Below are 20,380 nucleotides of genomic sequence, written 5' to 3' on the forward strand. Positions count from 1 at the left end.
ATAATAAGATTTAGGATTAATTACAAAATACTCCGTGTAGTTAGATCTTTTAGTATTTCGGTCTCTATAGTTAAAAAAAATTATATTAAAATTTTTATAATTATCAACATAAAATATTTAATTTTATTTATTTTAACATTATTAGTTTTATCGATGGAAGATACAACACATACATAAATTACATAAAAATAATAAACAAAAAAAATAATTTTAATGATAGTAACGGATGATGATGCCATGGTTGGTGATAACAATGTGATAGTCAACCTTGTCGATGTTGATCCGAACATCAATGATGAGAAAAAAGAAGAGGGAGGTAAGATATTTATGCCAACATCGCATTGCTCTTCCTTCTCCAACATCGCTCTACATCTATGTCGACATCGAAAGAGGAAAAAGGAGGTAGGTGAGGTATATACGTGAGCATCATGCTCAAATCCTCGGATGGTTGCTTCATCCAATGGCATGACGAATTCAAGAAAGAGGCGGTGAGCGACAAGGAGGGAGAGGTTACTAGTGAGTTCGTCGAAGAGGCACGCATGCTTTGAGCTCTCAAGCTTTAGTTGGTGCATGAACGATGCGTACGGCTCGACCACAATGGCATGGTTGCTAACCTGGTTTTGTATCAATTCTGCCAACGACCAGAAGATTCGATCATACAACAAATTAATCATTGCCATAAAAAATGGAGGTTCGAAGAGTATATGTCCGATAACAAGAGAGACAACAAACCCTCATCCTCCTTCGCACTTGCCATATCTATCATCGCCATCTTTCTCATACTCCCCTCTACCACCATAACGCAATAGGTGAGTGAGAAGGAGGATAAAGATTTGTTGTCTCTTCTGTCAATCCTCTTCATCCGATCAAATCCCCTCTAGTAATGGGCAGAGCTGATCCGAAAGCAAGTCAGCGACCACGTCGTTATGGCAAGGGTGTACACGTCATTCATAGACCGACTAAAACTCAAGAGCTCGAAGCAGGCGCACCTCTTTGTCGTGCTTGCTTACAATCTCTCCCTCCTTCTCGTCGCCCACTGCCCCCTCCTTTAATCTGTTGTACCATTGGACGAAGCGATCGTCCGAGAATTTAAACATGGCATCGATGCAAATGCCTCACCTATGCCCTCTTCCTCCTTCGACACCGACATAGATACAGAGCTGCACCAGAGAAATAGAAGGCAGAGTGATATAATACCAACGTAAATGCCTCACCTCTCATACCAACGTAAATGCCTCACCTCTCTCCTCTTCCTTCTCCAACGCTAATGCAAATGTCTCACCACTTTGCCTCCTCATCGTTGACATTCGGACCAATATTGATAAGGCCAACTATTGCGTCGTTGTCATCGACGACCACCACAATAACCACCCACAACATCACAACATCACTATCTGCCACCATCATTAAAATTATTATTATTATTTATTATTTTTATATTATTCATGTATATATTATCACATATTATATCTTCCATCAATAAAATCAACGATATTAAGATAAATAAGATTAAATGTTTAACTTTCATAATTATAAATATTTTAATACATTTTTTTAAATCTATAGGGATGCTAAGAGGTCAAAAAAAGGTTTGTGTAGCATAAACTTCAGTTGCTAGACTCATTCATTTGTCAGGTAAGTAATTTAATAAATCAGGCACTAAAATCATCTAATAACCTGCATAAGAAATACTACGAACCATTTGACAACGTACTACCACTTTGTATTGAGAATAATTATTTTAAAGAAAAAAATTGAAGCTTTATGACTGGTAATAATTAATTAGACAGCCAAAATAATGTTCTCGGATAGAAAGATCGAAAAAAGCATATGTGAGAAGCAAAGAACACAAACATAAACAAAGCACTTACGAGAGATAGTAGAATAATACTTCAGAAAGAAGGGTCTGTGTTTTGCATTCACCATAAGCCATTTACATTGCCACCTAATCTTTTAGGGAACCCCAATCTCCATGTAACGTTGCTTGACAACCAGGAAAGTGTGGTCAATGAATATACCAACAATAGGCTGCACTGAGACGATCTCAAGATTGTGAAGCACAGCATCCGGTCACTGATCAGTCATCCTTCAGTGTGGTAATCAAAAGCCTTCCACTGGAGGGCAAATATTCTTAAACTTGAGATCATCAAATCAATATTTATCCACGTCAGAGCCAACACAAAACCCATATCAGCAGCAATTTGGTTGGATTCTTGATCCAAAACAGGCAGGCAGGCAGTCTTGCAAAGACTGAAGGATAATGTATGAATTTGCAGCATTTTGCTGGCATATGACTTGTTTCTGCTAAGTCACCCAAAAGAATAATGGTGTGATACCTCCTCTTGGCAGAGAATTCATGAACTCGGTTGTCTGGGCAGTATATCAATCAAGAGCCATAATAAACCAAACATCTAAGGTTCCATCAGTGTGATAATAATCACTGGGTCTTATGCGGTCGATATCATATGCCATCACATCCATGCAACAAATCTGTTGCTATATTAAGTAGCACTAAGACCATCTTTTGTCCACATATTTCGTCCGGCGACAAGCCTGCAATATTTCTAAAATATAACAGGTCAAGAATGACAGTTACAATAAGAAAATGGTCATGGACAAAACAATTATATGAAATTTATCAACTAGAAATTTTGAATTGCCAATGGAGCAAGAAGGAAAAATGTAATAAAAATGCTAGAGGACTGTTGCCTAAAACAAACATATTTAAACCATATGGAAAAATGAAGGCATACAATTTGTTTAGAATATGTGATAATAGTGGGCATACCTTCAGTTATATTCAAAATGAATACACAGAAAAGTGCTGCATCAAGATGATCTCCAGATCAGAAAGATGAGGTCCTCCACCACCAGTAGAGGGTAAAGAGCATTTATGAGACACATCATACAAACATACGTCAGCTAATCCACATAAAATTGCAATGCTTCTCTTCTTGTGTCTTGAATTTGACGAACACATTCAGCTATTAAAACACTAAGTTTATGGGCAGCCCTGCTTGAAGAGGATATGTTAAGTCCACCACTTTTGAAAACTTTTGAGATACTCCTCTGAACTTTCAGGAAGTGGACATGACAGAGAGAAGGCTCAGCAACTCTCAGGACTGGCTTCCCACAGGTAATTGGCCCGCTTTGCCCACAGGTGTGACTAAAACAATAACATAAATCAATAACCATCAAGTGCTTTACCACATGATCAACATTAGAAAGGAGCTGTTGCTAAATGCAACTAGAGATTAAGCATATCTATTAGGCTGTTGTACAGTGAGCATCACAGCTCTTATTTGCTAGAATCTAAATTATAAAGTTGCTTGATTCTTCTAAAGCATGCAAATGAAGCAAGAAACTCAGCAATACATGTAAATGAAGCTAAAACAATTTCTTTAAACAAAAAAGACAAAGGACCAGTAAAAACAAACCTATACAATTATTACCGATAAAGAGACAGGCCAATCCATTTTCACTTATATGTTCAACGTAATATCAGAACACATCATAGTGCAAAATCTTGTGACTTGTGACCAAGATGAAAACAAAGAAAAGTCAACTTACTATTACATAAAGTCATTGACATTCCATCGCAATATAAATCTAGTTTATATCTTGTATAACAAAAGAATCTCATGGTTAGTTACAATGATAAATCTAATGAAAAATGTGAAAGCACTGAGCATTCTGGAAAGCTCAAGGGGCACATGCCTGAGGCATGCCTTAATGAAGCTTTTGAGGCTTGTATGAGGAAAGGCTCATATTGTAAGCCTCAATGGGGTTCACACCTTAATGCATCCAACACCATAAAAGGTATAGAAATCAAAAATATCTCCATCACATTTGTCATGTGCTAAATTCCTTTTTAATCTAAATTTTAATGAGAATAATTATATGAGGCTTACCACTTATAAATCAATATATTAACAAAAAAAGGGAAAAAAGCTACATGTACTCCGTAATAGATCACATAGTCTGTAACCTCAATTGCCGTTTCCCCTTAAAAATAAAGATCCCTCTTATATTCCTATTGCCCCACCATATCATTAGTATCTACCATTGCACTAGATATCTTTCCTAAGTTAATCCTTCACCATGACATTTTGCTCATTCATTGTTTCATCACTTTCTAAGCTAATGGTTATTTTCTAGTTGAGAAATGACAATTACCAATTTTTTATCAACTTCCGTATTTCAATCTTATTAAATAAGTAACTAAGGTGCTTAACTATCACAAATCCTCAAACCCTGCAATGCCTGCTTTTGCACTCTATTTAATTTCCGTTAGCCAATAGCAAGGTAGCCAAATGGGAAAACAGTAACTAAGTTATTCCTTAAATAACAAAGGATAAGACATCATCAAAACTTAAATCAACAAAAAGCATGCATCACAAATGATTCATGAATTAGGCTTCACCTTTTTTCCCCACAACAGAAGATGCTAAATGACTATATACTCATACGTAAAAATAAGCCTCCTATGCAATACCATTCCTCAAATAGATTGAAGAATGGTTGACTAATGGGAACTTATGAACAAGATATTAGGTGAAGGCTGCAGATTGACCTAAGTATTAAAAGAGCTTCAGATGGCATATTCTATGTCATCCAATAAAACATAACATTTATATGCAAAGTTCACACTACCAAATAGTGCCACAAACCAGCCAGTTAAAAATGGGCACAAACAAAATCTCGAGAGTAAACTTGCATATTATATGCCATGTTCTCAATCACATGAACTGCATGTCCTGCATAATATATGTTTATTTATCTATTTATTTTCAATCATGTGATTGTAACAATTTACAAACTATTAAAAGGATAGTGCTATTCAAGTTACCTGATTGAACTTCCCCAATACTCCTATCATATGGATATTTAATGTGTGCAAATGTGGCGACAAAAACACATTGTTAATCAGTTAATTATTAATGTTTCATATAGTTTTTGTATAAGAATTTGAAACTTCTTTCTTTGTTATTGTGAGAGAAGACAATTAAATGTAGACAGTTAACAAATTAGAAAAACGTCGACAGGTATCCTAGCTGCGAAGTTATCTACCAATGGCGCATCATGTACCCACAACAGCACATGCCCAAGGACCAGCATGTATGGCTAATAGAGATGAAAAATTCATACATTACTTGCAGCCTTTTGCTTTAGAAACAAAAGGTTGGATGTCCAGAAAGAAGCTGATGGATATGCATTAATGTGGTTCTGTAGCTACTAAATAAACAGAAGACAAGTCTCATCCAGGCCCAGCATGTCTTGCAACATTAGGCATAAATGATGCATCACTATCAAGAAAAGCTTCATAGAGAAAGGGAGGGAGTACCAAGATGCTATCAGATATTTCAAGTCATTAGCACTCGTAACTAATGAGACAAGATAGTGGCAAAGAAACACTTGCCCAAAACCAAGAACCCAACAGCAACCCATCAGTATGATTTGTGCTTCCTTGTTAATTCAAATTTTGGGGTTTCTAATCAACTGCGTCTGCCTGAAAGATTCCAAAGACACACTCAACCAAAACCAAGAATCTAACAGCAACCCAGCAGCATGATTTATGCTTGCTTGTTAATTCAAAGTTTGGGGTTTCTAATCAATTACATCTGCCTTAAAGATTCCACCACAAGAACCAAACCCCCTCAACAGAAGAAACCCACAAAAAGAAACAGCCATCTAACATATTAATCGAACACACCAGATAGAGAGAATTAATTTGCAGAGAGTTCAGAGTCCACACCTTTTCGTCACATACGTACAAGCCTTGTAAAGCTTCTGCTTCCCGTCCGCCAAAATATGCGGATGGCAAAACCTCGTCAAGGGCATGGCCTTCGACTTGCACCCGGGAAACGCGCACCGCATCCTCTCCCCCGTCATCGTCCGACCACTGCCCTCCCCTTCCCCGAACCCTAACCGCGCCCTCCCGTTCTCCTCGATCCCATCCAAAGCCCCAGCTGCCGCCCGCCCGCCATTCTCCTTCTCCGCCCGTCCTTTCCCACAGCCGTCATCTCCCTCATCGAAGGGGCTCAACCCGTGCTCCCAATAGTAATCCCGGTGCTTCACCCGGACCTCCTCCATGAGGGCCCAGAACTGGCGGCTGTAGCAACGGGCAAGCTGCTTTGTCCGGCGCGAGCGGCGGCGTAGCATCTCCTCCCGGGCGAGCGCACCCGCGAGTCGGAGGCGCTCATCCTCGTCGGCGCCGTCGACGGTGAACGCGACGGGGGCAACCTCCGGCGCCATCGCCCCTCCGGGAACCGCTCCGGGGGCAGGGCTAAGGCTCGATTTGCCCTTCCTCAGCGCTCTGCTCTCTTTGGCAACTCCCATCGCTATCTCCTCCTTTATCTTCCGTCTCTCCACTCCTCTTGAACAGTGCAAGACGCATCTCATACAGAATAGAATTCGAAAGAGGAGACGATGGGGTGTGTCAGATGTACGTAAGGAAAGAGCTTCATGTCGAAGCGGGATACGGATGATCAGAAGAGCAGAAAATGGACGGCTAAATTGAGAGTTTGGGTGGAGATTTTTGTTTCTAAAAACACATATTTGCTATCTTCTCTCTCGGAATCGTTTTTGTTTCTTGTTTTCCGCTTTCCGAAACTTAATTGGTGGGGACGAGTGTTCGCTGCCTGACGCCTGGCACAGCGGACGGGTCGCATCCAGCCGAGTCGCTGGCCCAACTCACCTGTCATTCGGGGCCCGCAGTTCAGGGCCGTGAGAAGCCGGGTAGAAAGAGGGGAGAGTGGTTGGGTACATTTCCCATCCAGCTTTCTTAAGAAGGCTTTAATATCTGAGAAGTTATTTTCCTAATTTGAATTTTTGATTACCTTTTATCTTGATTAAATTGTCATAAAAAATTATAATAGGCATTCATTCCTACAAGCTTTTTGATCTGACATGGAACATATTAAATTTCCTGGCCAATTTTTTTATTGGATCCAATGCTTATATGTCTTTTTCGATATTTGCTTTCTTAATTAATAATGAAACTTCTAATTGGTTTGTGGGTGATTGTAGAGTTAAGTTGGTTGACCCTGTCCCCATGTTTATTATCAGAGCTCTCTAATTAATCAAGATTACCATGAGGAGAATTATTATTTTAAAAATATATCAAGTAACATTAGAGTGAGTCATATGATATTAAACAGACAAAATGAAAAGATGAAAAGTAAGAGGGTTGTGAAAAAAATGTTTTTTGGGGGACATCATGTGAACTAAGTGACCTAATTCTAATTTCATTCTCACATAGACCTTCATTTCAGAGACGTGACAAATCATGGCACTTTGTTCTTGAATTCAACAACTATTTTTTGTTTTTCTGTTTTTTTTTCTCCTTTGATCTTGATTTGCATAGTATCTTAACCCTCAGAATATCTCCTCAGAGACAAAGCTAGAAATCATTTAAACAAGTGAAATGTGATAATAAGATGCCAATGACATATCCATGCATATCCTTTGATCATGAAAGCCATCCAAAAACTCAGGTGATGAAGAACCATCTTTTGCAACCATGTTGCCTATTTGCTCACTTTGCCCTTCAAATGAAATTAAATGTGCCACAAGATTTCATGTCTTGTCTCATCTAAATATGATGTAAGAATGGTGTTGCAATAATCTCTGATCATCCCTTTGTGTCTAAAACAGAGAGAAAAAACAACTTCTAGAAGTTGAGAACACATTGAATGCCTCTTAAATAGTCCCTTACAATGATACTGATGGAGATTGCACTGAAACAATGAGCTAACACCAGGAATGCTATCTGCTAAAAAGCAAAACAGAATGTTCTTCCATGTTGCTGTTTAGCTGAGACTCAAGATACAAGTAGTATACATTTGAAAGCACAAATTTCTTTAGAGATGAAGCCTTCTCAGACCAACAGGCCCCGGCGCACATCTTCACCTCCCCATGCCCTTTCTTTCCACAGCCTCTCCACCTCCTCAAAGCTCAGGCCTTTTGTTTCTGGCACGAATAGCGCCACGAAAATGAATGCCACCACGGCCACACCGGCAATGATCAAGAACGTTCCCCCTGTCCCTACAACAGTGACAAGCGAGAGGAATGTCTGTGAAACAATCAGGTTCGAGACCCAGTTCACTGTGGCTGACATGCCCCCACAGACACCACGGTAGGCCTCTGGGTAGATCTCTGAGTTAACTGCCCATGGAACAGGGCCCATCCCCGGAGAGAAGAAGGCAATGTAGAGAGCAAGACCAAGAACAGCAATCCATCCAAGGCTTGTGCCACAAGTGCCATGAAGGGTTTGCACCTCACATAAGCCGGAGTTGAGTTCAGATGACTGCAGAAAGAATGCCCCAGAAAGTATGAGAAGCGAGATGATAACGCCAGACAAACTGCTGAGTGTTAATCGACGCCGGCCACAGCGGTCAATGAGGAAGATTCCCACAATTGTACCAGCTGCATTCATGGCTGCAACGATGAGGGAGAGGAGCAGAGCAAGCTGGTTTGAAGTGAAACCAGCCATCTGGACTATTGTAGGACTGTAATACATAACTGTGTTTATCCCAGTGAACTGCTGAAAAGCCTGCCCAAAAGCAGATCAAAGATTTATGTTATCCATGTACATGTATTTCTCAGATATGCATAAAAGGCAACAAAGATCTGAACATAAAAGACAGCACAAATCGCCATCTCCAAGTGGAATTTGGTCAGCAATTGTCCGTAAATAACATAGATCTAAAAATATCCAGCTATTTTACAGAGTATTCCATTCAAGTATGAGAGCAAGTAAAGATCAGCAATGGTCCAAGTCGGTTGCAATTAGTATCTCATTTGTCATGATTATATATAATTTTGGAGTTACAAAAGAATTAACACAATCTTGAATATTATTATCATCTTGAAGGACAGCGTAAAATATGTGTCAGATGCCAAACAACGCCGTGGCTGCTGAAGTATTTTAACTTTAATGCATGAAAGATAGGGGGCAAGGATAAGACTCGGATGACCACATTTCTAGTATTTTGAGGGCTAAATCAATAGACATGTTGATCATGTCACAAGGAAAGATGGGTACACAGTAGTCAGTCATTCCAAGAATAGATGCATTAACTGCTCACATTAACTGCTCATAGAGGATCCAGATACAGAGACAGCTTTTAGGACATGTTTTCCATTTTCTAGTCATACAACAGTTAAGTTTGCATCTACATAATATGCTGCATTAAGTCAGTCAAGTAATGAAGGGTAACACTCCATAGGAATTTGATTACAAGACTGTACTGACTGATGATTGACAATAAAATGTTTTAGAGGTATAGAAACTGCACGTGAGGCATCAAAAATTGAAAAATTAATAAATCTGCACATGTAAGTGTCAACAATACTGAAAGACAATTACAAGACAGGAATGAGATTACTCAGGTGCACTATAGCATTCTGGTCCAACCATGTACTGGTATGCCAGTGTACTTTATTGCTGACATGCCCATAGTATATAAATGCCTATGTATCTTTTAAAGGTGTGTACCAAATCTAATTCCATATACAAGGGCATCCTCTTGTTGTTGTACTTACAACCAGCATAGGGAAAAACTAGTTGAAACTACTATAAAAAAGAATTTCAAATACAATTTAGCAGAAAGAAATTTGTAAGAGCAATGCTTGGATATCAACCAATCATCCACAAGAGAAACAGCTGAGACAGCTCAAAATGTGGTGAAATGATGTTCAGAGATGTCATTTACATTATTGGCAGTGAGTTTTATTTCTTTTTTTTATTGTTAAGTTTTGCGGGTGTAAAACAGAAAAAGCATTATTCTTTGTACAATTTGTTTCTACACTGCTTAATCCAGAAGAATTGATTATAGTTAAGAGATGTTTCATTGTCTAACAGACTGGATCAATATTCAAGAACTTCTTCTCCATATACTTCTTCTCCATGGCTTTATGTTTCATTGTCTAATCATCTTTAGTTTCCAACGCATGATAAAATGTGTGGCAGAAGAAACACATAATTGAGAAAATCATAATACAGTTTATCAGCCAATCTCTATAAAGGTATGAGCGATCTATACTGGTGTTGTCCAAGATCAACGTAACTTTCTCAGAATTGACTAGATTCGATCAAACTTGTCTAAGTTAGCTGATTTGAGCCAATTCCGACTGATTTGACAACTTCAAAGACTGCCATAAGTGGTAGTTGAAGGAGCGGAATGAGAAGAACAGGGAAGTAGAAGAGAAGTAAAAGAGCATGTGATTGGGATTGTAGCAGAGAGTAGGTGTTGCCAACTTTGCATTCACTGTTAGCTGCATTGCATTTTTCGTCTGCCACCATATTTGTAATGTCATCTACCACAGAAAGAGGAAAAAATACAGAGAGGAAGAGGCAGGGAACAACTCTTAACCATTTAACAAACTAACAAATCATTGCATAAAAAATAAAAATCTAGTAATTCAAGATTAATCCTGATCTTTCTCGCACACTCTTTGACAAATGTCCTTTTCTTCATTTGTCTTTTTGTTTACAAACACTTCATTCCCACAGTAAGTATGAAATCGGTAGTGAGATCCATCACCATATTAAAAGCTACTAATGAATCTGACTTGAATCCTTTTCTATGACATGTATACAATAGTTATGTACTGCAACAATATCTTTGTAGCAAACAACCAGAACAATATCTTTTGTATAATTTTTGTGAACAATTGGAGAAATTTTCTCTTTTATGCTGTCCTTAGAGTGGTATTCTCACTTATTAAGCTTGATGAGATTTGATCATGTACAAATGCTAAAAGAAGTGTTGATGGACGTGAAAAGCTTCTCACCTGAAGGCCAGCTCCTGCAAGAAATGCAAGCCTCATTTCTTTTGACTTAAAGACATCCAAGTATCTGACATTGTTCTTGGAGCGAAAAGCTTCCTCAGAAGCAACAGCCAGAAGATCTATTTCCTCCTCTAAGCGATCAGATCCATATATTTTTGCAAGTACTGCAATAGCCTGAGGTTTCTCATTCTGGACATAGATGAAGGTTGGATATTGATAGACACAGAAAAAAAAATGTAATTACAAGAATATACAAGAAAAATGTGCAGAGTTGTTCACCTTCAGATAAAGCCAGCGAGGTGACTCAGGCAGAAACAGCATCAGAAAGAACTGTATAATTGCTGGCAGTGCAGCAACTCCAAGCATCCAGCGCCAAGTGCCAGGTACCTGTTCCACGACATAGGCTTTTGACTCATCAAATAACCAGGAAAAAAGAGTACTAGATATTGATAAACAATATTCTCCTTGGACAATCTACATGCACTAAGAAAATGTATAACCTAGCAGTGATCAATGATGAATAGCCATGATTACAAGATTTTAGAACCATAGCCATTAAAAGTTATATTAAAAATTTATCAGTATATGTAGAAAAACCATATTAAGCCAAATTTAATGATTGCAAACTTAAAAAAGGCCTTATAGAAGAAATTCATGGAAATGCTTGTTCAGAATGATCTCGCACTCGGTTGAATAACCAAGCATAGTTCCATAATTTGTTGATGACCACTTGATCTAAAATTGATTAAACAAGTAAATGACCAATGAAAAGGCTTTTTTGATGCAGCCTTCTAGAACCCATGGATATCAAGAATAGAACACATTGCACTCTGAAACCCTTGGATCCAATTAAAATAAAATTTGGATGCCCGGATCTTAGCAATAAAGTTAGCGCCTTATATGTTCATGGCATTTCTCGTCAACTAAGCTTCAACTATGAAACAACAAACGGCCAGTTCAAACTATGTTATAATTAATTTAATTTAATACAAGGTAAAGCTAAAAGGATCAGCAGCTACCAACATATTAAAACAGCAGATGCAGAAATAATTATAATAATCTAAGCAACCATAGTACTGACAATATATGTCTATGATAGCTTCAAATGGCAATGGAAACAATATCAAGCAACTGATGATGGTCAAAAACTTGAAATTGTTACTCGCCATTTCCAGGAAGCTGGTAAAGTGCACCAAACACCCAATACAGCGATTGCAAAGAAGAAAATACCTTCTTCTTGGCACAGAACAAGTGAGAATTACTCACGTTTGCAAGAATACTAACACAATTAACGATTGGCTCACTAGCTAAAAAATTGATCTGAAGTGTCACATTGGTTGCATGCTTAATGATGCAACTATGTATTGATGCTTGTAATTTTTAGATTATAACAAAATTATGCATATACGAAATAGCAAAAAGATATATGTATAGAGCAGGTTTCTCCAGTGATAACTATGTTCCAGGAATACAACGCTGAAAGAAAATTACAAAACCAAAATATATTCCATGAATTATTTAGTACATGCTATAGATATATATCAATGTCGCTTGCACCAACTGATTCAAAAAAATCAACTACATTGATTTGGTACCTGCTGCTCCAAGAATCAAGTTTGAGTATTTTTATTTCAACTATTACTTCCATTAGAAAATTGTCTAGTCAGCTTTGATGCAGTTGTTACACATACAATTAGCCAAGAATGTAAATTCTCTGGAGTGATAAATTTACGTGGACTGCAACAGGAAACGGAAGAGGGAAGATGAATTTACCTCTGTAAAAGCAAGATTTACAAGGTAGGAGAGAAACTGTCCCCCGGTGATCATAAGTACATTCATGCCAACTAGACCTCCCCTAATTTCTGAAGGTGAAGCTTCAGCAATATAAACAGGAGCAGTGACAGATGCTATTCCAATGCCCAAGCCAACAAGAAGCCTTCCAAAAATGAGGACGTATGGGTCCGGAGCAGCACACATTACAGCAGATCCAATGGCAAAAATGATGTCAGCAAGAAGGGTAGCTTTCTTTCGCCCATAGGCATCATTCACCCATCCACCACCTGCAGCTCCGATGATGGCTCCAGCTATTGCCATGCTAACAATAGTTTCCTACAGGTATATCAATTCAGTAACTCCAAAACAATAAGCTCTCATGTCCAGATCATCAATATTTTCTCGATACAATTTAGCTTCAAACAGAAGTAAGAGCTCTTACTCTACCTGTAAAACATTGTTTTCGGCAACAGCAGCGAAATCATCACGAATATATAGAAGGGCTCCAGATATGACACCTAAAATATAGGATTCATTAGCTCAAAATGCCTCTTTGATGTTTGAACTTGCAAATGCCTAAATTCAACAGTATAAATATGCCAAATTTCTCACAAGACAGTACTTGAATAGCAGTTCGGTGCAAAAAATGAACAGCACCACGCTAACATATTACTAGAACAATTTCATCACAAGAAAAGAAAGAAAAAGCAGAAGCAACACGGAAAACGCACCCGTATCGTAGCCAAACAGAAAACCACCGATGCCAGCCGTCAGAGTGAGACCGAGCACGTAGAAATTGCTGAAGTAGGATATGTCCCTCTTCGGCGAGGCATCAATGATTCCCGAGCTTCCCGGGAACGACTGGATCGTCATCGTTCCGCCCGCTCAGTCCCCAAATTCTTATCTCAAAACCACCACAAGAACTCCCCTCAAAATCCAAAATTTTCAGACAATTCGATAGAAGAACATCAAATGGTTTCGATCAGTCCTCAAATTTCGATCGAAGCAACCACCTAAACCTTCCAAAATCACGACCTTTCAACCTCGTAGAATCAATTAGGGCCGAAATGGATCAAACCGATGTTTCGTTCCAATTCCTTCTGATCCACGATTGAAAGCGCAAAAAGTTTTGAGGAAACAAAATTAAGGGAACTGTGGGGAAGCCTTCTTCACTCGATTTCTTTTACCAAAACGGCAGGAAAGCGATTGGGGGCGTAATTTATCGATGGATTTGCTACTCCGCAGAGGTCGGAAGACGACACAGGCGCGGTTTCGTTTCCTTCTTTTCCTTCCGCCACTGCCCGACTTGCAAAGGCAATTGGAGATCAGCAGAGGAGCTTCGCCTTGGGAGCAGCGTTAAGGGCGCTTTATTGGTGGTTGAGTAACTGGGTACCACACATTCAAATGCAAATAGTCACTCGATTTACGTTTGCTGTTTTGAAACAAACAGGTAAACTTTCCCTTTTCCTCCCAAGAGGTCGTGGGAGGGGGCGGATAAGGGAGCAGAAGACTTTTGTTACCTCCCACACAGGAAACAGCGTGCAATGCCGTGACGTGCGAGCGAGTGAAGCCTGGGTCCCACAGCACAAAGTTTCGCTTCCACGTGTCATTTTATCTCGGCTGTATGGAGCCCGAACATTAAGTCGAGCTCGAGCAGAGCGTGCGGCCACGATGACGTTAAGATGGATGATGATGCCAAGATGGACGATGCTGATGGATCGCCGACAATATTAAAGATAAGGACGGAGACAGAGATGACGGCAGGTGACGAAGCTACAATATGGGTTTGAAACGAGACTTGATATCATCACAGAGCGAAGTGGATAGAGACGTAGAACAGTGGATAAATTGATTTTTATAACAGCAAGACAGTTATGTTCGGAATCAATTACATGGATTTTCTTTTTGTTATTACTCGTGTTAACGAATTTTTACGACGTTAACAAGGTATAGAACGACTCGATCTAACCTCATATGTATAAGATTATCCATATAGATGTTCCGATGGTGGAAGCGACCATCGCGTTGAGTTGAATTTGAGCCTTGTCTCTCGAGTGCAATCTTCTTCCTTGACGAGTGGTATCCTTCTTTGTCGTCGGGCGCCTACACATAGGCTTGAGGTTGGGAGAGGGATTTTCTAACTCGACCTCTTCGAAGGTTAAGTTAGTATTGAGTGAAGTAAAAAGGAGTTACATGCTCAAAGTTCTTCTTCACAAGAGGTTAGCTTTTATACTTACGAATGAGGGTCGATCGTATGTGATCTTTTAATGATGATTAATTCATCGGGAAATCAACTTGTACCTCCCATGCGAGCATCGACCGAGCTGCATGGATCCACACCGTGCAACATCGTTCCGAGCTTTCCGGAATGGTTTTGTGCTATGCGATGTCGTCTCGTACAACATTGCATAGGAACAGACGATCATCCCATCAAGTCCGAGATGTCACGTTGACACAATGCACCATATCAATCTTGAGGCTCTGCATTGGCGTTGACATGGTTGCTGACTGTTATCGTGAGAGTGGTACCAAAATATGCTATCAACTCTATCTAAAAATAATTTTTTTAATAAAATTAGGAACATTGGAACTGTTATGTATAATTTAGTAAGATTTTTGATGTTTCCACTTCTCGCAACACTCTTTGACTAGAATCTTGGTATTGGAATTGATGGCCAATTGATGTGATACGGTAAAGCCTACATGGCTGGTAAGTGCACTATCATGTTGAAGTTAATTTGAGATCTGATCCGAGGGCCAAAAACAAAAACAAAAAAAACTCAATGAGATGCTTTTATTTTATAAAGAAAAAAGAGAGAGGAATATTCTTTGAATAAGAAGTAATCCAAAGAATAATTTTGTGTGAGATGCCTCATCTGTTAGGACTGCATTGGGCACGTAAGTGGCTTTGCTCGATTGTGACACGTCCAATGTGAGGAGATGCTTGAGAGTCTTCTTCGTTTTAGCGTAGAGACTGTGTGGAGCATGTCAAACGCTCTTGCCTGGTTAACAAGCAATAATATATAATTAGTCTTATCATAAGTGTAATGATATCAAGTAGGCTTAGTCATGCTATCGACTCAGCCATAAGTCGTGCCCATTTAAATTCTAACCGAACTTGAAGCCAATTAAATGATAATTCAACGCTTAATTGAGTCGTAGGTATTAACTTAATAATATAGCAACGAGTAGGGTAATAAAAGATTTCTTTCTACCAATTATTACTTGGATACTTAAAATCGATCAAGTATTTAATTTGAACTCAGATCCAAAACCGATCCAAGTGTAATCAAACTCGAATTAAACGACTCGATGCAATATACAACACATATTAAAGAATGCCCAATTTGAATGCATTTTGGCATAAAGTGTTCCTAAATTCGAGAAGAAAAAACTATACAATATAATTTATATTAAATAACAAAAATCTCCTAATGCATATTATACTTAGAGATCGATAATACAAGAGATCGACTATATGAATCATTTGTCATTATTGAAATATATAAAAATTATATATTTAATTAAGTTAAACTATTTATTTATAGTTTTTAGTATAATTTTTGTTAAGAGTCTTTCGAGTTCTTTTTATGTTTTTTTACATTAATTATAAATATTGTAGTAGACATTTATATATTTATAGGAAACTTATAAATTTTTCTTATGTTTATTAATTATTTCTCTCTTTATGATTTTTTTTATATTTTACGTCGAACGTAAGGACTTAATAAAGTTATTTTTTTATATTTTTTAAATTGCCCACCTTTTTTGTTTGAATTACAATAACTTTTAAGGAAATTATTTTTGGCCCCAACAAAACAAGTAATAATGTAATGTAGGAAAATAAGTAATTTTAACATTCTGATAACAAAATAAATAATCATGTAAATGAAGGAAAACAACTAATTCTAACATTTTGACCCATCACAGTAACCTGTGATTACAATTCCATCACTGAATTCATTTCCATCAATGAGTGCCTTCCTCCCACACAATCACCATAATTAATTGCTACGTGTGCCCAAATGGCAGATGCGCTGTACCTTCGTGTCAGAAAAAGCAAGTGCTCTCTAAACAACTTCCTAAAATTTACGTCTTCCCCGAATCCTCACCCGCTTCGTGATTTCGCGTGTTGTGGGTCCATGGGTTGGACCCACCTTGTCCCGTTCACTAATCGCTGTAGCAAGAGAGGTAAGAGAATGCGTTGATCCCGAAGAGGTTGGAAAAGTATTGATCTATGCATCCGTACGAGATAGCCACTTCAGTTGTATTTTGGTAAATCAGACAGAGTTCGTTCCTATTTATCAGATAGGTCTAACGGCTGACGTTGACGGAGTTATCATGTCATCCTCTATTATCATTCCGATCATGATCGAGCGGCCAGAAGCAGGCCTCCGTTTACGTGACCGACGCTTCTGTTTTTTGTCTCCCCAAACTACCCTTCTTCCCGATTCATTAAATGACTATATTGCCCATGTAATGATACTCTCTATCTACCGTCCGATCTGCACGGGAAGGACGTGATATGGCCAACATATGCATAAAAAGTCGAGCTGGATAAGGGTATTTGAGTAATTATACATTTAGAGGTACGGCGGCCTTTATTTTGGGCGCGGGAAATCTCCGTCAACAAAACGTACTCGACTGCGACGGAATGCATCGACATTAGCGAACGAAGCGGAAAACCCCCCACAAACATCCCCCCTTCTCTCTCGCTCTGACTCGCTTCACGAGAAGTCTTCTCCTCGGGTAATACTTATTTTCTCGGGCATCATTATTCCTCGTGAACGTCGATGCTTATATATTATTTTGGTTTGATCCAGTTTTTCATCTGTTTTTCTTGTGTTTTCGGGTAAAAGAAGGTGTTTTTTGAGTTGTTTTTGGCACAGGATAGGATCTGCCCTTGCATGTATTCGTCTCGAACTCGTCGACGAAGCAGTGAAATTATTATCATCTCTCGTTTTGTTGTTGATACAGATTATAACTTTTTGTTGATTTGTGCACGTTTGTGCTGTGATTGTGAATCGATTGAGTTGGATTATATCTTCGATTTTTGTGCGGGCGTCAATTATTAGGATTTCAGAGAACTAATATATATATTTGTTATGCTGTTTAGTGCAAGTTTAATGCCTATCGTACACTACATTGGATCGCGAAAATTATTTTCCTTTCTAGATTTACAAGAGAAAATTCTACATTTTCTAGTAAAGCGAAGTGATAGATTATATTCTTAAACAAAAAAGAAAAAAAAACCCTTTTTTCCAGCTGTGACTTTGCGAGTTGTTATTCTTTTATGATTTTGTTTGTTTTGTGATGATATTTGTTGATAAGAATGACTGCTTGCTTTGTAAGATAAATATAAGTGCTTCGATCCATCTTGAAGATCTAAAAATCACTGAGATATTCAATTAGGAAAATTCTGATTTTGTTTTAGGTGGTGATATATCATATCCACTCTCTTTCTTTGTCTCGCCGTTTTAGCTTCTCTAAAACAAAAAAAAAAAATTTTGATCTTACACGGGAGATCTTGAACCAAGAAAATGCATGGCACACTATTTCTTCCGCTTTCATGTCATGTTCAGAGTTATTGCATCCAGCTCGAAACTTGTAAGCATCTGTGCTTTGCCCATCTAATACTGAATAAGAAAGTTGACACACTAATCTGGTTTTTTTATCCGTGCTACCTAAAGAGAATAGTTTTTACCTTCGTTTATTTGTCTTTAATGTGCTTAATGTAGGTGGGTCTAGAAATTTTTTTGATTAGATTTGTATAAAAGATTTTTAGGCATATTTCGTATGAAAACCTGTTATCTGAAGTATAGTCCTCTGATAACAAAATAGTCAAATTCAAGAGCTTTGCAAGTTCAAATGTATATTTCACGATAGCCGACCATCCTTTCAAGTTGTTTGTGGGATTCAGAAATGGTGGAACAGAAGAGCTCCATCTGGTCACTTTGTTACTTTCGATAAAACAGCTAGTGGTTACTAAAATTTTGTTTTCAATCAGTCTCATGGTCTTTCCATGTACATATTATTTGTTTCTGACTTCATTTGTGGTCAATTGGTTTTTATTCTTATTTCCTGTTGTACTTTGTCTCACTGGCTTTCCCACTTCTTTGTATTCCATTCATACTGATGGTCTTGGTATCCAGCAAGCAGGTAACTTGTCATTATTATTGACTCAATAATAGTTCTTTCTTGCTTGATTGATATGTTGGAACCCAAAGTGGGAAACCTAATTTCCCTTTAGTCCAACATTAGTTATTGAGCACTACTCTCCCCGGTGTATTAACCAAACCACATAGGGATATGGCGGAAGAAAAAAGTTAATTTTATTTTTCTGAAAATTTAAATTTATTTCTTGTTGGTGCATGGATCGTCTTCAACATCCCCACATTCATGCATGCAACCGAACGACTCCCGGTCGTATCTTGCGGCGGATTTCTCGATTTCAACCCTCACGAGGGTTCAGAAATAGCCTTAGGACAGTGTATAATGTGCTTCCGAGTTTAATTCGTAAACTTCCTTTTAGTCCTTTTATTTTAATTATGTTAGATTATTATTTCTGCTCTAAAATGATATAGTTGAATGCCACTGTTTGCAATAGTGAGCTTCCACATTCCCACCTTGTAACAAATTCCTGATAGTAAGACATTAAGGTATTGTCAACAGATGCATTTATTGTGAATTTACCTATCTATTCCTGCAGTTTCTTAAGTGGATATGAACGTATTAGCTAATAGCAAACTTTAGTGGCCAAGCTTTTTGTAAATGCAAGCTATACTTCCACAAAGTGATATTTGAATGGAACTATTTCCAAAGTGATTATATGCTGGCATATGTTTGACTTAATTAAGATTCTTCTGCTAAAGTTAACCAGCTAAATGTCTGTTAGGTGCAATTTAAGTTCTAATATGGCTAATTATAAGTGAACTTAATTTCACCAGATCTGGAAGTTAGTAGCCTACGGAACTGCAAATCTTCCAATTTGGTTTAACTAACCTTTTGCTGCAGACCGTTTTATACTTTTTTTTTCCAAATATGTATAATGTCATCTGCTTTCATGCAACCGCATCTTATGTTCTTTTTGTATTTTTCTCTAATCCATGATTCGTTTAGTTTCCATTAGATTTTCTGTCTTAATTGGCCAATTGGTATTATTTAATTTAAATTTCTTCCTCTTCTGCTTCATGAATTGTTCATTTATCATTATGCCGAAATCTTGGACACTGAATTTGCAGAAAATGGGATTGACCAGCAGAAATCGATCTTTTCAACAAACAAAGGAGGATTCACCTGGAACAAAGTCAGCACCAAAGACTAGTAATACACATAATCAGTCAAAAAATGATTTGAGAGTCAAGGAGGCAGCCTTGGATCAAGCTCATCAAAACAATATCAGAGCTCGATCTTCTAAAAAAATGACCAGTCTCACCAATAATAATAAAAAAAGGGGATGCATCAGTACAGATCCATCTTCTCAACGAAGAAAGGAGGTGTCACCTAGACTGAAGGCAGTAGCAAAGGATGGTTGTAACTATAACCACTCAAAAAATAAAAGCAGACTTAAAGAGGTATCTGGCTTGGATCAGGCTCACCTGCAGAAAACTGCCTCTAATTTTCCGGGACCGGAATTAAAAGGCATTGATGTTGAGGATCAGATTAGCTTTATTGACAGATTGTCTGAGGATAGTGACTATATGTGGTTAAATTCAGATAGTTTGTCATCTTCACTGCTAAGCTCAGATGACTCACAAGATGTTTGGGATTTTGATTGCATGAATCTACTTCTGCAAGTTCAGTTCTCTCCAAT

At 38.1% G+C, this 20,380-nt stretch overlaps 2 protein-coding genes across 4 annotated transcripts; both read right to left on the reverse strand.

Moving 5' to 3' along the window:
- Positions 1 to 1,855: 1,855 nt before the first annotated feature.
- LOC103997221 (uncharacterized) lies at positions 1,856 to 6,467 on the reverse strand. Of its 3 annotated transcripts, none has more exons than XM_009418392.3 (3): positions 5,756 to 6,467; positions 2,789 to 3,166; positions 1,856 to 2,553 (listed from the first exon to the last, which is right to left on the reverse strand). In XM_009418392.3, exons 1-2 carry the CDS (start codon positions 6,400 to 6,402, stop codon positions 2,923 to 2,925), a joined length of 891 nt encoding a protein of 296 aa, XP_009416667.3. In that variant the 5' UTR covers positions 6,403 to 6,467; the 3' UTR covers positions 1,856 to 2,553; positions 2,789 to 2,922. The 3 variants fall into 3 exon arrangements, with proteins under 3 accessions (XP_009416667.3, XP_018673515.2, XP_064982256.1); XM_018817970.2 differs by having other exon boundaries at positions 1,856 to 2,564; XM_065126184.1 differs by lacking the exon at positions 2,789 to 3,166.
- Positions 6,468 to 7,670: 1,203 nt separating this feature from the next.
- On the reverse strand, positions 7,671 to 13,886 carry LOC103996751 (inositol transporter 1). The gene is made up of 6 exons (XM_009417738.3): positions 13,299 to 13,886; positions 13,015 to 13,085; positions 12,568 to 12,903; positions 11,074 to 11,181; positions 10,798 to 10,983; positions 7,671 to 8,554 (listed from the first exon to the last, which is right to left on the reverse strand). The coding sequence occupies exons 1-6, from the start codon at positions 13,438 to 13,440 to the stop codon at positions 7,880 to 7,882; spliced, it is 1,518 nt and encodes a 505-aa protein (XP_009416013.2). The 5' UTR covers positions 13,441 to 13,886; the 3' UTR covers positions 7,671 to 7,879.
- Positions 13,887 to 20,380: the final 6,494 nt, after the last annotated feature.

The sequence above is a fragment of the Musa acuminata genome, chromosome BXJ2-9 (genome assembly GCF_036884655.1).
Source record: "Musa acuminata AAA Group cultivar baxijiao chromosome BXJ2-9, Cavendish_Baxijiao_AAA, whole genome shotgun sequence".
Lineage (NCBI taxonomy): Eukaryota > Viridiplantae > Streptophyta > Magnoliopsida > Zingiberales > Musaceae > Musa > Musa acuminata.

What these genes read in the sequence shown, in the direction of transcription:
- LOC103997221 (XM_009418392.3), bottom strand. Translation starts at nt 6,402, where the DNA reads ATGAGATGCGTCTTGCACTGTTCAAGAGGAGTGGAGAGACGGAAGATA. An exon ending in TGTACGTATGTGACGAAAAG is followed by an intron (nt 3,167 to 5,755) that starts GTGTGGACTCTG and finishes TTATTGTTTTAG; the next exon opens with TCACACCTGTGGGCAAAGCG.
- LOC103996751 (XM_009417738.3), bottom strand. Translation starts at nt 13,440, where the DNA reads ATGACGATCCAGTCGTTCCCGGGAAGCTCGGGAATCATTGATGCCTCG. An exon ending in TCTGTTTGGCTACGATACGG is followed by an intron (nt 13,086 to 13,298) that starts GTGCGTTTTCCG and finishes CCTATATTTTAG; the next exon opens with GTGTCATATCTGGAGCCCTT. An exon ending in TAAATCTTGCTTTTACAGAG is followed by an intron (nt 11,182 to 12,567) that starts GTAAATTCATCT and finishes GTCGTGGAACAG; the next exon opens with GTACCTGGCACTTGGCGCTG.